The 18616-nt window shown below is 39.6% G+C and overlaps 2 protein-coding genes across 2 annotated transcripts in view; both read left to right on the plus strand.

Annotated features, from left to right (window-relative positions):
• KAT6B (lysine acetyltransferase 6B) overlaps positions 1-18616 on the plus strand; it is a 166099-nt gene that overhangs the window by 58594 nt on the left and 88889 nt on the right. Inside the window, exons 3-4 of the mRNA XM_042458444.1 lie at positions 16511-16619; positions 17928-17931. Coding sequence (XP_042314378.1) covers positions 16511-16619; positions 17928-17931 — 113 coding nt within the window. The remainder of the gene's footprint in view (positions 1-16510; positions 16620-17927; positions 17932-18616) is intronic.
• Positions 1-18616, plus strand: part of SAMD8 (sterile alpha motif domain containing 8) — a 324372-nt gene that overhangs the window by 20393 nt on the left and 285363 nt on the right. The gene's annotated exons all lie outside the window — the stretch shown is intronic.

Consider the following 18616-nt stretch of genomic DNA (forward strand, 5'->3'; position numbering starts at 1 on the left):
TTAGTTGTTAACAAAGTGTCAGTTAGTTTGGCTCCTTAGGGTCTGTAAAGGAAGAGAGAGAAAATATGTGCGATGATTTGGAGATGGTGGAAACCATCCTGCCACTTTGCAGATGTTAATAGCAAACTTACAGCCTTACATTGGAGCTCAGTCCAGGTCTGGCATGCTATTGCATTCATCATAAACACCTTCATGGCTTGTAGCCCAAGTTTTACTTAAGTTATTCAAGACAACAAACTGGCCATACTGTGCAGATTTGTGAGCAGCTCTTTTATATAGCATCTCTGTTTGGAAGTAATATCAAATGTGGCCTGCAGAAAATTGGCACAGCTTCAGACCGAAAGAGTTGTTTCTGCATTATCAGTGCTAAAAACCTAAATAACTTTAGAAAGAAACAAAAAGCTCACTTCCCTTTCAATTTTCCAGGAATGTAATGGATTTTAGGCCAAAGTTTACAAACTCATTTTCTTTTTTTTTAGCTTGTGATGAGGTTCATGATTTGAAACTCTTGGTTCTTTGTCTTTGTGGGAAAGTGAAGCAGTCAGAAAAGATTGTGGTACCCCAGCAAACATTTCCTTTAGATGTTCACTTAAATAGTTACATAAAGGGCCAATTTTAAAACCCTGTCATCCTATCCCTTGTATAGATGCTTAAGATTTCGTGATCATTTTATTGTTAATGTTTTGTTTGTACTGCCATATTAATAGATGTAAAGTTTCTGGGAACTTTGAAGTCATGACAAACTACCTTGTTTTTTCCCCAGGATTTTTTATTGGTGGGGGAACACCCTCCAATTGTTTGGGGCATTTATTTCTGGTGTCCTGAGAGAAGGGCTATGCTAGGCTTCTTCTAGAAGAGGTAGGCTTCCATGTGTGCTACAGATGCAATCCTTGTGGAGAGGGCCTGGAGAGCCACCATACCCATATTATCCCTTCGCCAGGGTTCATCCTTTGCATGGCTATAAACACATTTTTAAGGCTTCAGGTGTCTAGAAATTTTAAATTTCTAAAACATCTGTGAGAGCTTCATAGTTTATCTCTTATCAGATGCTGTTCAAACGTCTCCATTTGTTTTTAAATCTCCCTAGCCTTTGGTTACGTCTTACCAGTCTTTTCTTCCTTTTGTTTATTTCTATTCTTATAAACTTTATGTATAGCTTCCCTGCTGGCTTACCACCTCTGTTTTTATAACTCTATCATCTCAGAACTTAATTGACTCCTCTCTCTTTGTACAAGTGTTCACATTGATTCTGAGTGTGCCATTGCTTCCTGGCCATTTTTGTCTAAATTATAGGGCAGTGGCAGACGTAAACCGATTGATCTTAAACTCATTACACAGTACCATGTTTTTGAAAAGTTTCCCAAATGTTTTCATGCTACAATGGAGGCAGAATTTTGTTTCATGTACTTAACGTGTATGTGTGCTTGTATTCTGAAATATGAATTAGGCATATTTCATTCCCCGAAGAATGTATAAGGCAATTAGTTGTCACTGGCAGATCTGGAGGACTGATACATGTGTTCCTATAGATTGCAACAGCAAGATCTAAATATATTAATTTCTGGTACTTGAAGGTTAATGAAGCTCATGCTGTTCTTCAGCCTAATGTATTACTGTAAAAGCTCCACCACTCAGTGTGTTGTTCTAAGTAATTCAGTTGCTTAAATCCAATTACTCTATAGTGCCTTTGAAACCAAGCTTCTGTTGGCTTCAGGGCAAAGCATTTTCAGCCTTGTCAGGACTCACTTATACTCACGAGTGTATATTATGTAGATTATTTTAACAATGATTACTGTGATTCAGAGCACTTAGTATACTAGATTTATTTAAAAGCATAATGGAATGGCATATCTTGTTGTAAGAGTCAAGAATATTCTCTTATCACTGAAGAGAATGAGGACTGATGATACCTTAAAAGATGTAGCTATGTTTTCATTTATATTTCAGAAGAGAGATATAGCCCCTTGGAGCTTTTTGTGGCCCAGCCTTCCTGAAACACCTGAACACCCCACATATCATTCCTGCGTGGGGCAATATCCAGCTGAATTTTTGAGTAGCACAGCTTCTACAAGAGTATAAGCACAAAAATTAAAGCTGTCCTAACCAGCTAAAGACTGTATTTAATTTGATTGATTTTAATTAACTGAAATGAATTAATCTATTTTAAAAGCACAATAACTTAGAGGTGTGCATATCTGGGGTTCCCTTAGTGTTGTTTCTGGTCTCTTTAGACTGCATGGAGTTGTGGCAAAATCAATACATACCTGGACACACATTCTTTTTTATAGTAGAGAGATCTTGTAGCACCTGTGAGACTAACTGAAAGAAAGAAATTGGCAGCATGAGCTTCCATAGACTAAAATCTACTTCCTCAAGTGCATTTGGACTTTAGTCTGCGAAAGCTCATGCTGCCAGTTTCTTTCTTTTAGGTCCAAAACACACTGCAGAAATAATCCACTTTGAAACTGCTTTAACTGCCTTGGCTCAGTGCTAGGCAGTCCTGAGGATTGTAGTTTGTTGTGGCCCCAGAGCTCTGACAGAGTAAGCACAATGTCTCACAAACACTACAGTTCCCAGAATTTCCTAGCATTGAGCCAGGGCAGTTACAGCAGTCTCAAACTGGATTATTTCTGCAGTGTGTTTTGGACCTTAGTCCCAAAGTTGCTACAAGATCTCTCTGCAACTGATTCTACAGACTAACATGGCTAATTCTTTGAATTCTTTTTTATTGTTGCAATACTTTTTCTCATTGAGGACTTCACCAGTTCCAAACTTGATTTGCCACCCATTTGGGGGTAAAAACAAGTTTGCATATTTTTAGCCTATTTGGTTGCATATTGAGGGCACTAGAGAAAAGAAAAGTAAGGCCTGTTACAGACTGCCAAAATAAAGCTGCTTCAGGTCTCTTTGGAGGTATGCTGTTTAAATGACGCATGGGTCCTAAGAGTCCGGAGGTCGCGCCAAAGCCACACTCCATTCCTAAGCACTGGAGTACAGCTTTGGTGCAGCTTCCGGATTCTTAGGACACATGCACCATTTAAATAGCATACCTCCAAAGAGACCCAAAGCAGCTTTATTTTGGCAGTCTGTAACAGGCCTAAGTTGTTTTTGAGTAGTACATAGTCCAGTCAGATACATTATCTTCTTGCCATTGCTATGGCATGAAATAAACTTTAGAAGTTTATTATGTGCTTCAAATCAACCCCAACCTATGGCAGACTTATGACAGGGAAAGATTTATTTGCAGGAGGTTTGCCATTGCTTTCCTCTTAAGGGGAGAGCGTTTGACTTGTCCAAGGTTATGTGTGGGTTTCTGTAGCTGAGTGAGAACTGAAACACTAGTTTCCAAGGCTTCCAGTTCAACAAAGTCACATTACACCACACTGGTTCTTCCTGACATGCTAAATATATAAATGTAAGGCCAATTAAAAATATACCTTATAAATTAAAACATAAAAGCACTTCAGATTTCTATTTGAACATGACAGTTATTCAGTTTAATTACTGCTGGATCATAATATTTTTTGCTGAACATTTGTTATCAAGTGATCTACCTAAAGAAATGAGATGAATGATTAAAAGATTCACATCAAAGGTACAGTATCTGGTTTATTTTCACGGGAGGTTTCTTCCTTTTAACTTAAAATGTAGCTAAGTTTGATTACTCCTTGTGGTTGATAAAGAAGAAGCTTGTTGAAGTATGCAGTGACCTCTTTTAACTGGGTTGGGCAGGTTTTGTGACAGATGCTTCTGAAAGCATTGGTATTCTTGTAACCTTTTAAAAGAGATGTGTGGAGTATATTAATGAGCTCCTTCAAGTGAGGTACAATATCTTTATTCTGGGATAAAAACAGATGTGAATGACTCTGTTTTAATATTTAATCAAACTCAAGGCCTCTGTTGGCTTGTTTTACGCTGACCTGACAGCATTTTACCTAGACATACTTCAGATTAAACGCTGAGTTCTTGACCTTGTTCAAATAGTTGTAGTTTAATGTAGTTTAATAGGGCTCCAGTCTTTGTAACAATACCATGGGTAATGAAAGGCTGTTCCATAGCTGCATTAGCTTCCTGTTGCAGAAGGAATCAGCATGTACTTTTGAAAAAGGCTGTAATCTGAAAGGATGGTAAAGTGAAAATCTGGACTCTGATTTCTCATTCCTTTAACAACTTGAGGACTGTAAGCCAGCTATAAAACATACTCTAAAGAAGAGACAAGTCAGAAATCTGAGTTCAGGTATTAGTGCTAAGATTTCTGTAGCTGCAATGTTACCCCTGAACCTGGATTTCTGGCTTGCTGGCATGTTCCTCATTACTGTAGCTGTCTCTGCTTACTGGATGACTCTAGCAGGGATGGTCAGACAGTGTGCTCTAGCAGTAAACAGGATTCTCAGCATTTCTGGTTCATCATTTTTGTGAAAAAGACCGTGGTAGGAGCTCCATTGAGAACATTCCTTCTGCATGTAAAACTCAGTCTCATGGGGCTGATTTCTGCCCTGTTTCTAGCCACATGAAGATTGCAGACTCCTATGTCAAACCCTGACCTCCTCCTGTGCACAAGTCTTAAACTTGGCAGAAGGGATCACATTTTATTATACTATGGGGTTCAACAGACCGCCCATTTGGAGCAGTCTGCAGCCACCTCTTTCCTCACTCTTTTAATTTTTTCGGTTGATACACCAGCTTTGGTTGATACCCCAGTTGGTCTCCTACTTGAGCAGCTTGCACCTTCACAGCTTTACCAGGCTGTATGGCTGCTTCCTGCTGCTATGTATCTGTTAATAATACTGTAGTATATTAATAATAGTGTGTGGAATGTAGTAATGTTTTTATATAGTAACATACATAGGCCTGTTACGGACTGCCAAAATAAAGCTGCTTTGGGTCTCTTTGGAGGTATGCTGTTTAAATGATGCATGCATCCTAAGAATCCAGAATCTGCACCAAAGCTTCACTCCAGTGCTTAGGAATGGAGTGTGGCTTTGGCGCGACCTTTGGACTCTTAGGACCCATGCATCATTTAAATAGCATACCTCCAAAGAGACCCCAAGCAGCTTTATTTTGGCAGTCTGTAACAGGCCATAAATATGGAAAAAAGTTTCAATCTGAAGATGAAATTTGTTTAACACTAAGGTACCAACTTTCAAGCGAAGCCAGGTAGATATAGGGAATGTTAATAGAACTATGGGGTCAAACACACGCCTTCAAGCATCATCGGCACACAGTGTTTACACACCGCACATTGCGATGATGCCTTGAAGCCGCCTGAAAGCTGGACAGCCGCCCAGACATGGGTGGCTTTGAGCCCCTTCTGCGGTGCAGCACTTACACTCCCCTAAAAAGGAGTTGATCTTATCTGTTCCTTTTTCGGACGGCTTCAAGGCGGATTGGGGCTGTAGCATGTGTTCGCCATGGTCCCAATCCATCTTCGGAAGGGGTGGCTTCAAGCCGCCCCTTCTTGCCGGTCTGTTTCACCCCAATGTTAGATATAGGATTCAAATTCATTTCAAATTTGCTGCTTTATGGGAAACCAAGTTCTTATGCTAACTTGGAGTATGACTTATCTCATTGGATGCTGTCATTTTGTTCTGGCTTCAACAGGGTTACGGCAACAGAAAAGCTTTAAAGGACTCATTTCGGAGATAAACTGGAGGGGCCACAGTTTCTATAGCTGCTCCTCATGAAAGAGCTGAACAGTTAGAGCTAAAATTTGCCAGTCCTGGTCATAGTAGCTGTATGACAGCTGAATATGCTGCCTCTGAGTGTGGTGGAGTCTCCTTTGGAGGTTTTTAAACAGTGGCTGGATGTCTGTCTGTCTGTCTGTCAGAAGTACTTTGATTGTGTCTTACTGCATGGTTGGACTGAATGGCTCTTGTGGGCTCTTCCAACTCTGTGTTTTTATGATTCCTGGTGACTGACTTATGGAGACTCTGTCCTAGGATTTTCTTGACAGGTTTCATTCAGAAGAGGTTTTTCTTGCCTTTCTCTGAGCTGAGACCATATGATTTGCCAAGGTTGCCCAATAGGCATACATAGCTGATTGGGATTTGAGTTCTGGTCTCCCAGAAGTGTAACACTCCTTGCTATTCCCAGTTTTTCTCCAGAAATGTCTATGAAAAGGGCCCAGAGCGAATTCTGTCTTATTTGCTGTTCTGTTTTCAGTGCATTCCTGCTTAAGGTCTTTGATCTCAATGAAGTCTCTAACCTGTTGTCTGGGTGGTTTTCTAAATACAAACTCTTATGGAGGCCTGAATCCTACTATAGTAAACCCATTGGTTAAGTGGGATTTGCATATGTGTTGACTCAGCAACAGCTCTACTCTGGTTGGGACAAATGAATAGGATTCCAGCCAGGGAGTTTGAGGCCTGCATATAGCATTGTAGGTAGGCCTTCTCTTATGTTCACTGTGTGAATTCATGCATACAAACAGGCTCCTGCTCTAGCTCTCCTAGCACTCTTTTCTCACCTATAGTAAGTAGAATTTTTATTGAAGTGACATAATTAGTCTTGAAGGGGGAGTGTAACCATAACCTATAGTTTTCTTATCTGTAGCTTCTGCTTTTTAAACTTTTACTATTGGGCAGAATATGCAGCTGTAGTAACCATGTCACCAGACCTAACAATTGTCTTGTCTAACAACCAGCCTTGTACTAATACTGTCATAGGGCCTGAAACAGATGGGCCAAAGCACTGCCTTTGGACTGATCCAGGGGTTCAGATGATGTGGGGGCCCCCAATTGGGCCAAAGCTGCGTTGCAGCTGCCCAAAGTGGCCCAAACCTGGCCACAAAAGGAGCACAAAAAAGCACTCTTTGATGGTGGTCCATTGTAGATTGTGGCAGCAGCTGACCTTGTGACTGCAGTGTTTGGTCGCCACTGTCCTGCACCACTCAGGGCATGCTCATTATTGAAGCCCCAGTGACAATATCATGTTGATAGGTGATGATATCATAGTGATATGTAGAAGTGGTGGTATGAAATATGTAGAGATGTCTTCAGTGGGATATTTGTAATAATGTCTAAAAACTGTCTGGGCTTAGAATGGAAAATTCAAAGTGTAGGAACAAAGTTATTTGCAGAAAGATGCAGGTAATATGAAGAAAGTCTTCCAGTCTTCTGAAGCCATGGTTTTGTTTTGTTTTTGTTTTTGCAGTCATAGTGTGAATATGACTGTTTCAGTGTTCAGCAAAGGCAGTGTGGATAGGTGATCTAGTTTCAGTTAATATACAAAACATTAAGATTTTGCCTTCAATTAGAAGCCTGTTGACACAGTAAAAGAGAGAGAATCTTAACCTACTACATCTATTAAGAGTATGTCTGATTCTGTTTGTGGGCAAAAGTAATCCAGCTTGCATTTATAGATACAATGGCAGCTACTAAATACAGCTTGGCACCTGTTTCAGCTCAGCTGGGTACCTTTGTCAGTTCAGCTTGCTGCTCTTCACAGCTTCATGGTCCAGGTGATTTTCCAGCTAATGCATCCTTAAGGCTGGCCCATTTTGAATATTCTTTGCAGGAACATTTCCAAGCTTTAAAAATGTTTTGTAGGAAAGCTTTAAAAAAATAAAGTTGGGGTAGGGATTTCAGTCATTTCTAGATGCTTTGTTTCAAATTCCTTACTAGGGTATTCAGAGTTAGCTTTCTGTCTTTTAATTAAAAGCATTGTTTGTTGACACAAGACGTGTGTTAATCCTAAAGTGTAATTTCTTCTCCAGATTTAGTAGTTCCCTGGGCTTTTACTAAAAAAATAATCTTTTACATTGGCCTTTTAAAACCTATCCAACAGTTTCATTTGTATTTGTGTTTTAAAGCTTTCTTGTTGAATGGAATCTGGTGAAATCAAAATACATGGCAAAATTGTGCAGTGATTTAAAAATGTGTACAGATTAGACATGCCTTTTATTTCTAAACACCATAGTTTTATGGAGCATGTCCCTACTATTCCCACCATTTAACAGTCCCGTCCCCCCCAAGTTTGATTTATCAGCCCAGATGCAAAACGCCCATATTTTGGAATTGTACAAATATTTGCCTTGCCCTGGGAAACAGTGTGTTTAGTATTATTTGGTTATTTCCTAACACTAAATTCCTACTGCTTTGGCAGTAACAATATAATATATCAATAAAACTTGCAATAAAATAAAATATGCAGTAATATAATGCAGTCTTCATCAGCCCAGATTTATTGTCTGAAAGTCACTTTGTCATAACATTTTGACAGAGAGCATGGCTGCACATCGTTATATGTCACTGTGACAACTGTGGCTTATATCAAATAGGATGGAATATAGTCGGCCCTTCTTATACACGGATGTTTTTATACACGGATTCAAACATTCACTATTTGAAAATGTTCCAAAAAAGTATAAATTTCAAATATCTAACCTTGATTTTCCATTTTTTTATAAAGGACACAATTATGCTATGTCATTATATTTAATGGGACTTGAGCATACACAGATTTTGTTATACGTGAGGGATCTTGGAATCAAACCCCAGTATATAACAAGGGTCCACTGTATTTCTTTTCAAGGAGAGCCAATGCCTCCTAGTCTGATTTCAAAGCTAGATAGAAAAAGGCAAGAGTCCACTTTATTCTTAAAAATAATGGAACGAGTTTACAAACCATTTTGGGGTTTTAACTGCTAAGCTACCTGAAATGAAGAGCTTTGGATCTGAAGCCAGTCCAACTTCGAGTGACCTATCATGGGTAAGTATTTTTTCCAGCTCTTGCTGAAGTGATAGAAAAAACCCTTTTAACAAAGAGCATATGCACACATTCTCATAGGGTAAAATCATGTACAGTCGGCCCTTCTTATACTGTACACGGATTTTTTATACACAGATTCAAGCATCCACAGTTTGAAAATGTTCAAAAAAGTATAAATTTCCAATATCAAACCTTGATTTTCCATGTTTTATAAGGGACACCATTTTGCTATGTCATTATATTTAATGGGACTTGAGCATACACAAATTTTGTTATACGTGGGGATCTTGGAACCAAACCCCAACATATAACAAGGGCCCACTGTATGTGTCTTCCAATATTATGATATAAAAAATCTATTACTATCTTGCACACAAATTCCTACTGTTTTAGTGCCCCATTACTCTTTTAAATTCTTTGATAAGCTGCTTTTCAATTAGGAAATTCTGGAAGTAACTTTCAGTTGCATTTTTGTACCAGCTTGTCTGCCTACAAACAGTCACACAAATAAGGTTTTAAAAATGCAAACGAGGGAAGGCTAGTATTGAACTGATTTTTACTCTGTAGCGCATGAATTTAGAAAAAGATACATAGCTAAACTGCAGGTGCAAGTTGTCAAGCTGATGTTTGCTGTTGTTGTGTACCTTCAAGTTGTACATACATGCTAATCTAGAATTACTAGAGGTCTTGCAAAATCAACATTGCTATAGAAAATAGATATGCACTGATGTTGTAATTACAAGAAAAAAGATTCCACCTCAACATTAGGAGGAACTTTCTGACAGTAAGAACTGCTTGACAGTGGAACATACTCCTTCAGTGAGCGATGGAGCCTCTTTCTTTGGAGGTCTCTAAACAGAACCTCCTGGCCATCTGTCAGGGGTATTTGGATTATGTGTTCCTGCATGGCAAGGGGTTGGACTTGATGGCCATCTGGAGAGGAACCCCATCCGCTGCTGGGGCTGATATTGGATTCCAGCCAGACTGGAGCATGACTTTGGTGCTCCTTCCAGCCTTTTAGGACACATGCATCATTTAAACTGCATACCTCCAAAGTGACCTGAAGCAGCTTTATTTTGGCCGGTCTGTTAGTCAGATGCCTGCATGTTGTTTCAGTCCCTAGTAAAGTTGTTATGATGAGGAGGATATCTTTTGCAGGCAGGCTCCTCCTCCTCCTGGCCATATGGCAATAGGTAGTTAAACCTCTATAAGTTTACAGTATTTTCATTTGGTAACTAAAAAGGGGAGCTGGGACAGATATGAGAAGTACTTTAGAGAAATACTTTCCTACATCAGTTTCAGCCATTAAAGTTGAAGCATTCAGTTTTTAATGTATGCTTAGAGGGATGGAAAATGTGACAAATAAAATGTTTAGACAAAAACAGCATAGTATGTGTAAATAATAAAAGTTGTACTGAGCAGAGGGAGGATAACGCATTTATGTAGATGTCCACTTGAAGAGTTACAGTTACAGTTACAGGTATGCAACCTGTCCCTTTTACATCCTATCAGAAATAGGAACATTAATGCTTTCAGACTTAAAATTGGTTGGAGCGAAGCAAAGATCATGCTAAGATTAACAAGTTGTAAAACTTTCTCAGAAAACCTAAATGGCAAAAACGAATGAGAGGGCAAAGATTTTGTTACTTAAAGTCTGACTTTTCTTGTTCTCAAAAGGCTCTCACATGTGTTCATAATAAAATTGTTATAAACTAGGCTTACCTTTGCCTGGAAAACTTCGTGAAAATAAGTGCTGGAACAAGGAGCTTTTTATCCTATCTAGTATGCTTTTCAATAAAGCCATAAGATTTTGCAAAAGATATATTATAGCACCAATCTTGTTCAGATTTCATGTTCTTTTTGTTGAAAAATATTCTTGTCAATACTCCTGTGTTTATCTAGTTCAGAATAATACAATATATCTAAAACATTAAGACGGAAAGACCTCCAATATCTGAATGTGTATTAGTGATGTCATCAAATTAGCCTTCAGTCCTTTGCAAATTCATTTGACAGTTAGCTCTATTAAATACAGTGAGATGACCTTCCAAATAAAAATACCTAATTATACTGTTACTTAATTACTCTCTAAAGATTAAAGTCAATCAATTTGCTTTCAAATTATTTTTTATTGTCTTACTGCAGATTTTACACATGGATGATGATAATTTTTTACTTCTGTTTTGTTCAGGTATTTTATGCAACTACATTTTGTGTGTGAATACAACAGGACTTTCTTACCTGATTAGGCCCCCAGTGAAAGAAGGTTGTCTACTAAGTGGGTTGGAAAGTGCCATGTTGTTAGCCCTATTGCTTGGCTGCAATAGTAATTTCAACCATAGCCAAAGCTAAAATCAGAATCGGGAAATAATAGTTTTATTAGGACCATTAAACATCCCCAGAAGTGTGCCTTTGATTTTTTTCAGAATTCTTCATCAGGCTGACTGTTGTAGAAGATGGGGAAGAAATAGAAATAGAAATTGCAAAACACTAACCAGAGGTTAGAAGATAGAAATTGGAGTCTGGATAATCAACTGTAGCTACAGTGGTATCAGATTGCAGTGCTCCTTGAGGGATGAATGCACTTTCTTTGGGCTGGAGAAGACAGGCCCAAAAGAGTGGTTCGAGCCTGCTCCATCTTCAAGCGAGTCGGGACCCTGATGACACAATCCGCTCCCAAAGTGGCCACAAATGCTGGGCCAAACCCATGCTGCTAGGAGCCAGATTATCCCGGCTCCTTTTTGCTCTGGTTCAAAGGAGTGTGGCTTTGGCACAGCTTCTGGCCACATTGGAGGTGTAGTACATCATTTGGACACCATGCCTCCAAAGCGGCTGGAAACTGCTTCATTTGGCCCATCTGTTCTGAACCCCAATCTCTGTAGAAGACTTGCAAGCCCACACTGATCTGTCTGCTTTGGTCAGGCCCAACCTGGAATATTGTGTCCAGTTCTGGGCACCACAATTCAAAAAGGACATTGAGAAACTGGAGCGTGTCCAAAGGAGGGCGACTAAAATGGTGAAAGGTCTGGAAACCATGCCCTATGAGGAACGACTGAGGGAGCTGAGGATGTTTAGCCTGGAGAAAAGAAGGTTAAAAGGTGATATGATAGCCCTGTTTAAATATTTGAAGGGATGTCATATTGAGGAGGGAGCAAGCTTGTTTTCTGCTGCTCCAGAGACTAGGACCCGGAGCAATGGATGCAAGCTGAAGGAAAAGAGATTCCACCTCAACATTAGGAGGAACGTCCTGACAGTAAGGGCTGTTCGACAGTGGAACAAACTCCCACGGAGTGTAGTGGAGTCTCCCTCCTTGGAGGTCTTCAAACTGAGGCTGGATGGCCATCTGTCGAGGATGCTTTGATTTGGATTTCCTGCATGGCAGAATGGGGTTGGACTGGATGGCCCTAGTGGTCTCTTCCAACTCTGTTATTCTATGATTCTATGAAAACACAGTTGCTCTGTGTATTGGTTTGACGCAGGAGCACTGAGTAACATGACTGTTCATATATTATCAACACTGAAGATTACGTTTTGATGACATAGTAGGTTAAAACAAAAGGTCAGTTGTAGCCAAATTATGAGCATTATCTGGTGACTGGAGGGAGAAAGAGCCCTCAGTATTGCAATTCCGGTTGAGTGGTAAAAAGTTTTCTCAAGTCCTAGATATTGGTCTGAGTGCCTAAGAGGTATCACCAGATGTGTAATGACAGGAAGCATAATGTTTCTGTATTTACATTCCTTGACTGTTAGTCTCAGAGCACCTAATAGACCTAGTACCTATTGAATATTCCAGATAATATTTTCAGTTTTGAAAGCCTCATCCACAAGTTGAAAGTGGTATTTTAAATATTCTGTTGTTGAGAACAACGGTGTCATGTCCGATTACAGACATACAGGTTATTCTGTATCTAGTGCTGTAATCTGGTTTCTCTATGGTAGCGGAGCAGCTATCCCAAAATGTAAGGTGGAGTAGTAAATTACATTTGAGGCATGTGTTGCTGCTTAGTTTGGAATATTGGTCCTGTTTCTTTGTTTTAAAACATCATCATATCATCTCACCTTTTGAAATGCTCAAAAAAAGTTCTGTAAATAGTAAATTGGTTACTTTTAATTTTCTACCACCACCACCTGTTGTTGTAGCCTACTCTTCAGGTGCAGATTTATACCTGGCTGGTATAAATTGCTATCTTTGGCAAAGGTTGGAAAAAAGTCTGTAAAATTATGTAATGTCTGAAAATTCATGTTCGTGATCAACTGGGATATCATAAAATGTGTTTTGTTATGTGGAATAAATGGGTCATACTTTTTATGTGTTTGGCTATGTACTATGCCTGGGTCTAGTTACTGAAGAGTGTTTTATTGCTAAAACAGTTTTTCTTATAGGTCTTTAGAACACAGGATTCATTATGTTAGTTTAATTGGTTAGTTTGAACCTAATGTAGTTGGCGTTATATTGACATTGGTAAATGGTAAATACAGAATGTTAAATGGCTCAAGTAGGTTTAGCTTCTTAGATGATAAAATAATTTATAGTTCTAACATAGCTGTTGTAGCTCAGATCTTGTCTGGCTGCATGGTAATTTGAGACGCTCTAAAACTGGTAACACTCTTTAAATGTAGTTTCTTGTGTCTAAATATTGTTGTTTCAAGAATGTCTTGAGTATCAAGAGGTTTACTAAGACACATGTGCAATGGATTATTCAAGATGAGGTAACCATAAGATGGCTGGATGAAAACAGTCAATTTCTCCCCAGATGGTAACTTTATTGCTTTCTTGGAATATATATTTAATATGTGAATTCCAGTTTCTAGTCTTCTACAGAAGAAGAAGGACTGGCTGTAAATTATTTTGAAAAATCAGTGCCCAGAGGTCTATGAGATGATACCAGAATCAGGAGACGTAATTTGACATTTAGAGTTTTCAGAATGGAGCAGTTTGCTTATAGTCCTCAAGCATGCTTGACAAATTTCTGGTTGACCAAAAATTCTGGTAGTCAACAGTTAAACTACTAGCCAACTATGAAGTTTAATTCCATCATGAGAGTTAACACCATCATGATATTATCTGATTTAACATAATTGGTCTAGTGCTTTCTTCCCTGGACCGAAATATCCTATGGGCACCAGATACTGTCTGATCTTGGAGTCTGAGCAGGGTCAGTTCTGGTTAATACTTGCATGGGAAACCCCCAATGAATACTAGGTATTGTAGGTTATATTTCAGAGGAAGGAACTGGCAAAACCACCTCTGAATATTCCTTACCTAAGAAAGCCCTATGAAATTCTTAGGGTCAGCATTAAGTCAACAGGCAAGTTGAGGGTGCATACACACACACGCGCACAGATGTATAAACACACAGACACCCTCCGCCTAACACTCTAAAATTAGTACCTTGTAGGTTTTGTACGTCACTGCATCTTTGAATGCTGAACTGTGCAACCGTCAAAGCCTGTCTGACTCTCATATTATCAGCTCAGCTACAGCTCCCTATAGCAGGAAAAGATAGTGGGTTAAATCTGAAACTTACTAATTATTATACTTAAAATATTTAAGATGTAGGCAATGCTGTATTAAGAGGTTCAAGGGAGATCAACACAGTAGGACAGATTAGAAGATACGTAGTTCCTAAGAAGACCACATGCTTAAAGGGAGAGAAATGGAAAAAGGAGAGGCAAGATCTCATAAGATCAGTGGGTGTTGAGGATAGCACATGAAGGTTACAGAATAGAATTCAATCAGAAGCCCAAACACTGCTTTCTCAGGTTATTAGTTTCCAAAAATCTCTCAAAGAACCCTGCAGTGCATCAGACCATTTTTCTCCTGTTAGAGCTGGGACCATAGAACCGGTCTCTCAAAATGAAATATTCAGGGAGTATACTCTATTTCTTCACAGTGGCCAAGAAAGGGAGCAGAATTCACCCAATTCTGGATCTCAGATTTGTCAACAAGTTTGTAATGTACGGGCAATTTTGAGTGAAAAGCCTTCAAACTATTGAAGAACAAAGGTTTCAAGGATATTACCTCCTCTCAACTTGCATGTTCCTTATTTTTTGTTACTTCAGCACCCATTATCAGTTTAAAGTCCTACCTTTCAGGTTGGTCACAACCCCTTGGGTATTCACCAAAGTAACAATCGCCCTCGTAGGCCACCTAACACTGCAGGGTATCCATATTTTGCCAAGAGATGAAAAAGTCTTCTGATGGTTCTGGGATGTGTTTGGCTTGTAAGAAGAAGTCTAAATTGACTGATATTTCTTCTTCTCGTCAGAAGAAATCCAAGCTTGCTGATATACCTTTGGCCTATTCAAAAAGATTGGATGTATTAATGGTACTCTCAGCTTGACATTACCATCTTGTTCTGTTCCTTCCAGTTATATTCAGTCCTGGCGATATGTACTTGGTCTCCTTGATGCCTGCATCTCCTGTTCCTATTCTGAAATGTTTGGAGAAAAAGCTTCTCCCACAATTGAACCAGAAGGATGTCTAGTGCTTAGTATTGCATTCTAAGGATGAGATGCTTAATCAGTAGTCCATCTGTTTCCCAGTGAGTTGCCAGTCTACCACTCCAAGCCGTAATTCCAACACCTCACACAGATCCAGATCTCCAGGTTATTGTGACTCTCCTCATAGTCTACAGGACCATTATCATATTAAGGAGCTAACTCATCATGGTCTACCTGTACCACTGGACCACTACTATGACGATCACTGGCTCACCCTCCATTGGGCTGTCATCTATATGATGACAGAGAATAGGCCTTACTATCCATATCTTCTACCATTGAGGTCTTTCTGTGATTACCATATATACCCATCTATAAGTCTAAAAATTTATGCCCAAAAATTGACCTCAAAATCCCAAGTCATCTTATTTATGGGTCAGAATGGTAATGTGATAGCAGTTCTTTCAGATTTCCCTATGTAGTCGGCAGAACAGTTTATTTCTCTCATAATGCCAAGTGGAAAGAATTCTGAGTGATTCAGCCACCTCTCCTCTGTTTCCCCTTCCGTCACCATATCCTAAGTTCTAGTCAGTGCCTTTCCTATCTAACACTCCTACAAATGGGAAGCCACTAATTGCAACTAACTCTGGTGATGGCGGGATTGCTTTCTCCTGCCCTCACTCCCCCTGTGCACATCCAAGAAATCTCTGATCACGAGAGAATTCCTCATTATCACACAGTGCTTGCAGGATGAAGGAGCAGCTCTGAGGAGTGCCCTGCAGCCATGACTTGCCCAGGTGGCAAAACACTGTGACACCTCCTGCTCCCTGAGGACAAAATGTGTCCAGAGAAGGAAGGAGGCACCCATCTCCCGCAAGCAGTGGCTCATGGTCACTATTGTGTCTGAGACAGGTGAGTGTGCAGGAGTAGCTGTAGCACTAGGAAGGGACACTTGTATTGCAAAATCCTACCAAATTCCAAACTCTGAAACACTTCTGGTCTCATGCATTTTGGCTGAATTGCCCTATTGGGGTTTAGACTGTTGTTGTCACCTGCTTGCATCAGTATCCTAGAAAAATAAAATATAAAAATGCATTTAGAAAATTGCAAAGGAAGATCATGCACTTTAAATAGTAAAATGGGCTAAAAACATTCTCTAAGAATAGGAAGTAAGATACCTATTGGGGGAAAAAATGTTGTTTTTGTTGTGTGCATCCAAGTCATGTTTTACTTATGGTGATCCTAAAATATGCTCTAGTGGTTATTTGAACCCTGGTCTCCAGAGTCTTAACCCAAGTTTGAAGCCACTACACCACACTGAACTAACAATGATCAAATCATTTTTTCTCTCCTGTAGCCACGAGCTGATCCCATTCCAATATGTAGTTTCTGTTTGGGGACGAAAGAATCTAACCGTGAGAAGAAGCCAGAAGAACTCCTCTCCTGTGCGGACTGTGGCAGTAGTGGTAAGTTTTGCCTTCCAGCCAAGTTAGAACTCTTGTAGTGAGCAAGCATTATGATGAAAAATGGATAATTCTTTGTGGAAAAATACAAGGAGTTTCTTTTCGTGGAAGGACAACTATGCTAATGGAAGGTCCTCTTTCTAACTGTGGAAAGGATGCTTCCATGAACCCAATTCTCTTGGGTATAGGAGCTTTTGTAAAAAATTAGCAGAATGAATATAATTCATTGCTCCTAGTTTGAAGCTTAAAGATGGTTAAAAGCTTTTAAGTTAAGAATTCATACATAGTTGTTTTGTTTTCTTATTTTATAAACTGCTTGGGAATGTGTTTTTTTTAAATTCAAGACTTACAAATACACACACACACACACACACACAGAGGAGGCTTTAACTTTATCACATGGAATGCTGTAAGGAGATATGTAAAATGGTTTTGAAATATGAAAAAGTTGGCAGTGGTATGAAACTGAAGAGTGGGGCTTTATCTAATTTTCTTATATAGGTTCTGCACTTTAGTGCCAATCAGAGAACCCTTTGGGAATTATAGAAGAGAACTGTGTAAACACAAACGGGCATAAGAGGTAATCCCCTCCAGTGCATTCTGAAGCAATGAGGCAGAGGTTTGGAGGCTATAGCCCTCCAAGATCCTCTCTTGCCCTCCATGGTATCAGATTGTGGGGCAAAGTCCGGTGAGGATTGGGAGTCTATAGCCTTTCAGAATACTCTCCTCTGCCCTTCTACATGACATCGTAGGGAGAGAGCTTATCTCATACAGGGCATCCATGGGCCTGTAAGTCACTGTCAGTCTTGCTCCCACTAATCTTATTCACCTAAATCACCATTAGTGTCTTGTCAAAGGTTTCCATCATGGGATTGAGCATCTGGTTGCCACTACCATCATCAACCTAAATCCCCTCATCATGACATCTGGCAAGAGTCTCCCTCTTGGTACTGTCATTCTCTATATAAGTATTGGGATCGTGGTACACTTTTTCATTTCTCCAGATACTTCTATGAATATAGGTATTTTTACCCTTAAGATGATGATCCTGATGATGTGCACTCTCATAATTCAGTTTATCACTACACTATAATACTTTTGTAGCCTCTGATGCCCCCCAGTTCCTCAAAGCCCCCCAAGCTCCCCATTTAAAAAAATATAATGTTTTTTTGGTGGAGGGAAATCACCTCAAACTGTACCCAATCACCTCCAAAAATTATAGGAGGTTGGAGGGAACCTTGGGGCTGCAAAAATGGCTCCAGTTGGCTTTCAGGCTGCATTTTTCTCATAGTATGAAATTCCTTCTCTCAGATCGGTATAGTAGAGCTTGCAGACATTGAAAAAAACTCTCCTCAAATCACCCCAGAATTCCTGCTCCTCAAATGCCTTCTTTTTCCTCCAGTTATCGTTTTGAGGAAGAAACAGAGGGAAGACAAAATATTTTAGCATTCTCAGTGGCAGTGCAGCCAACAGTGGGGTGAGACATTGGCTTTCTGCTCCTACATAGTTCCTTACCTTTGTTGTAGAGGTACCTCCTTTTGAAGAAATCCGCTTCTGGCCTAGACGATTGAATAAACCAGTGTCAATCTAGGGCAAAGTGTTTCTGAAAATTGTGGCATTTCAACTTGAAGTATTCCTAGAAGTATTCCAATTGTATGTGGTGGGCAAATTTCAGAAGGCGGTGCTGTTGAGTCCTGAGGCCTTTGCCCTATGAAACAGCAGTAAGTTTCAAATAGTCCCCTGGCTTTCATACATTTATAACTGTTCAATGTAATGTGGAGATTTAAGATGAAATGTCAGCAGTATAATTCAAACCCAAGGGAACTATGGAAAACATACGTATGCGTTTGACATTAGGTCAGGAATGGATGCTGTTAACAAACAACCCTGATCATGACAAAGCTGAATTGAAAGTTGATTTATTTTTCTGACAGTAGATAGTAGGTCTTTCCTAGAAAGATTGGATGTGTCCTTTGAGCTGCCTCCAGCCTGGATAATGT

This window comes from Sceloporus undulatus, chromosome 3 (assembly GCF_019175285.1).
Source record: "Sceloporus undulatus isolate JIND9_A2432 ecotype Alabama chromosome 3, SceUnd_v1.1, whole genome shotgun sequence".
Taxonomy (NCBI): domain Eukaryota; kingdom Metazoa; phylum Chordata; class Lepidosauria; order Squamata; family Phrynosomatidae; genus Sceloporus; species Sceloporus undulatus.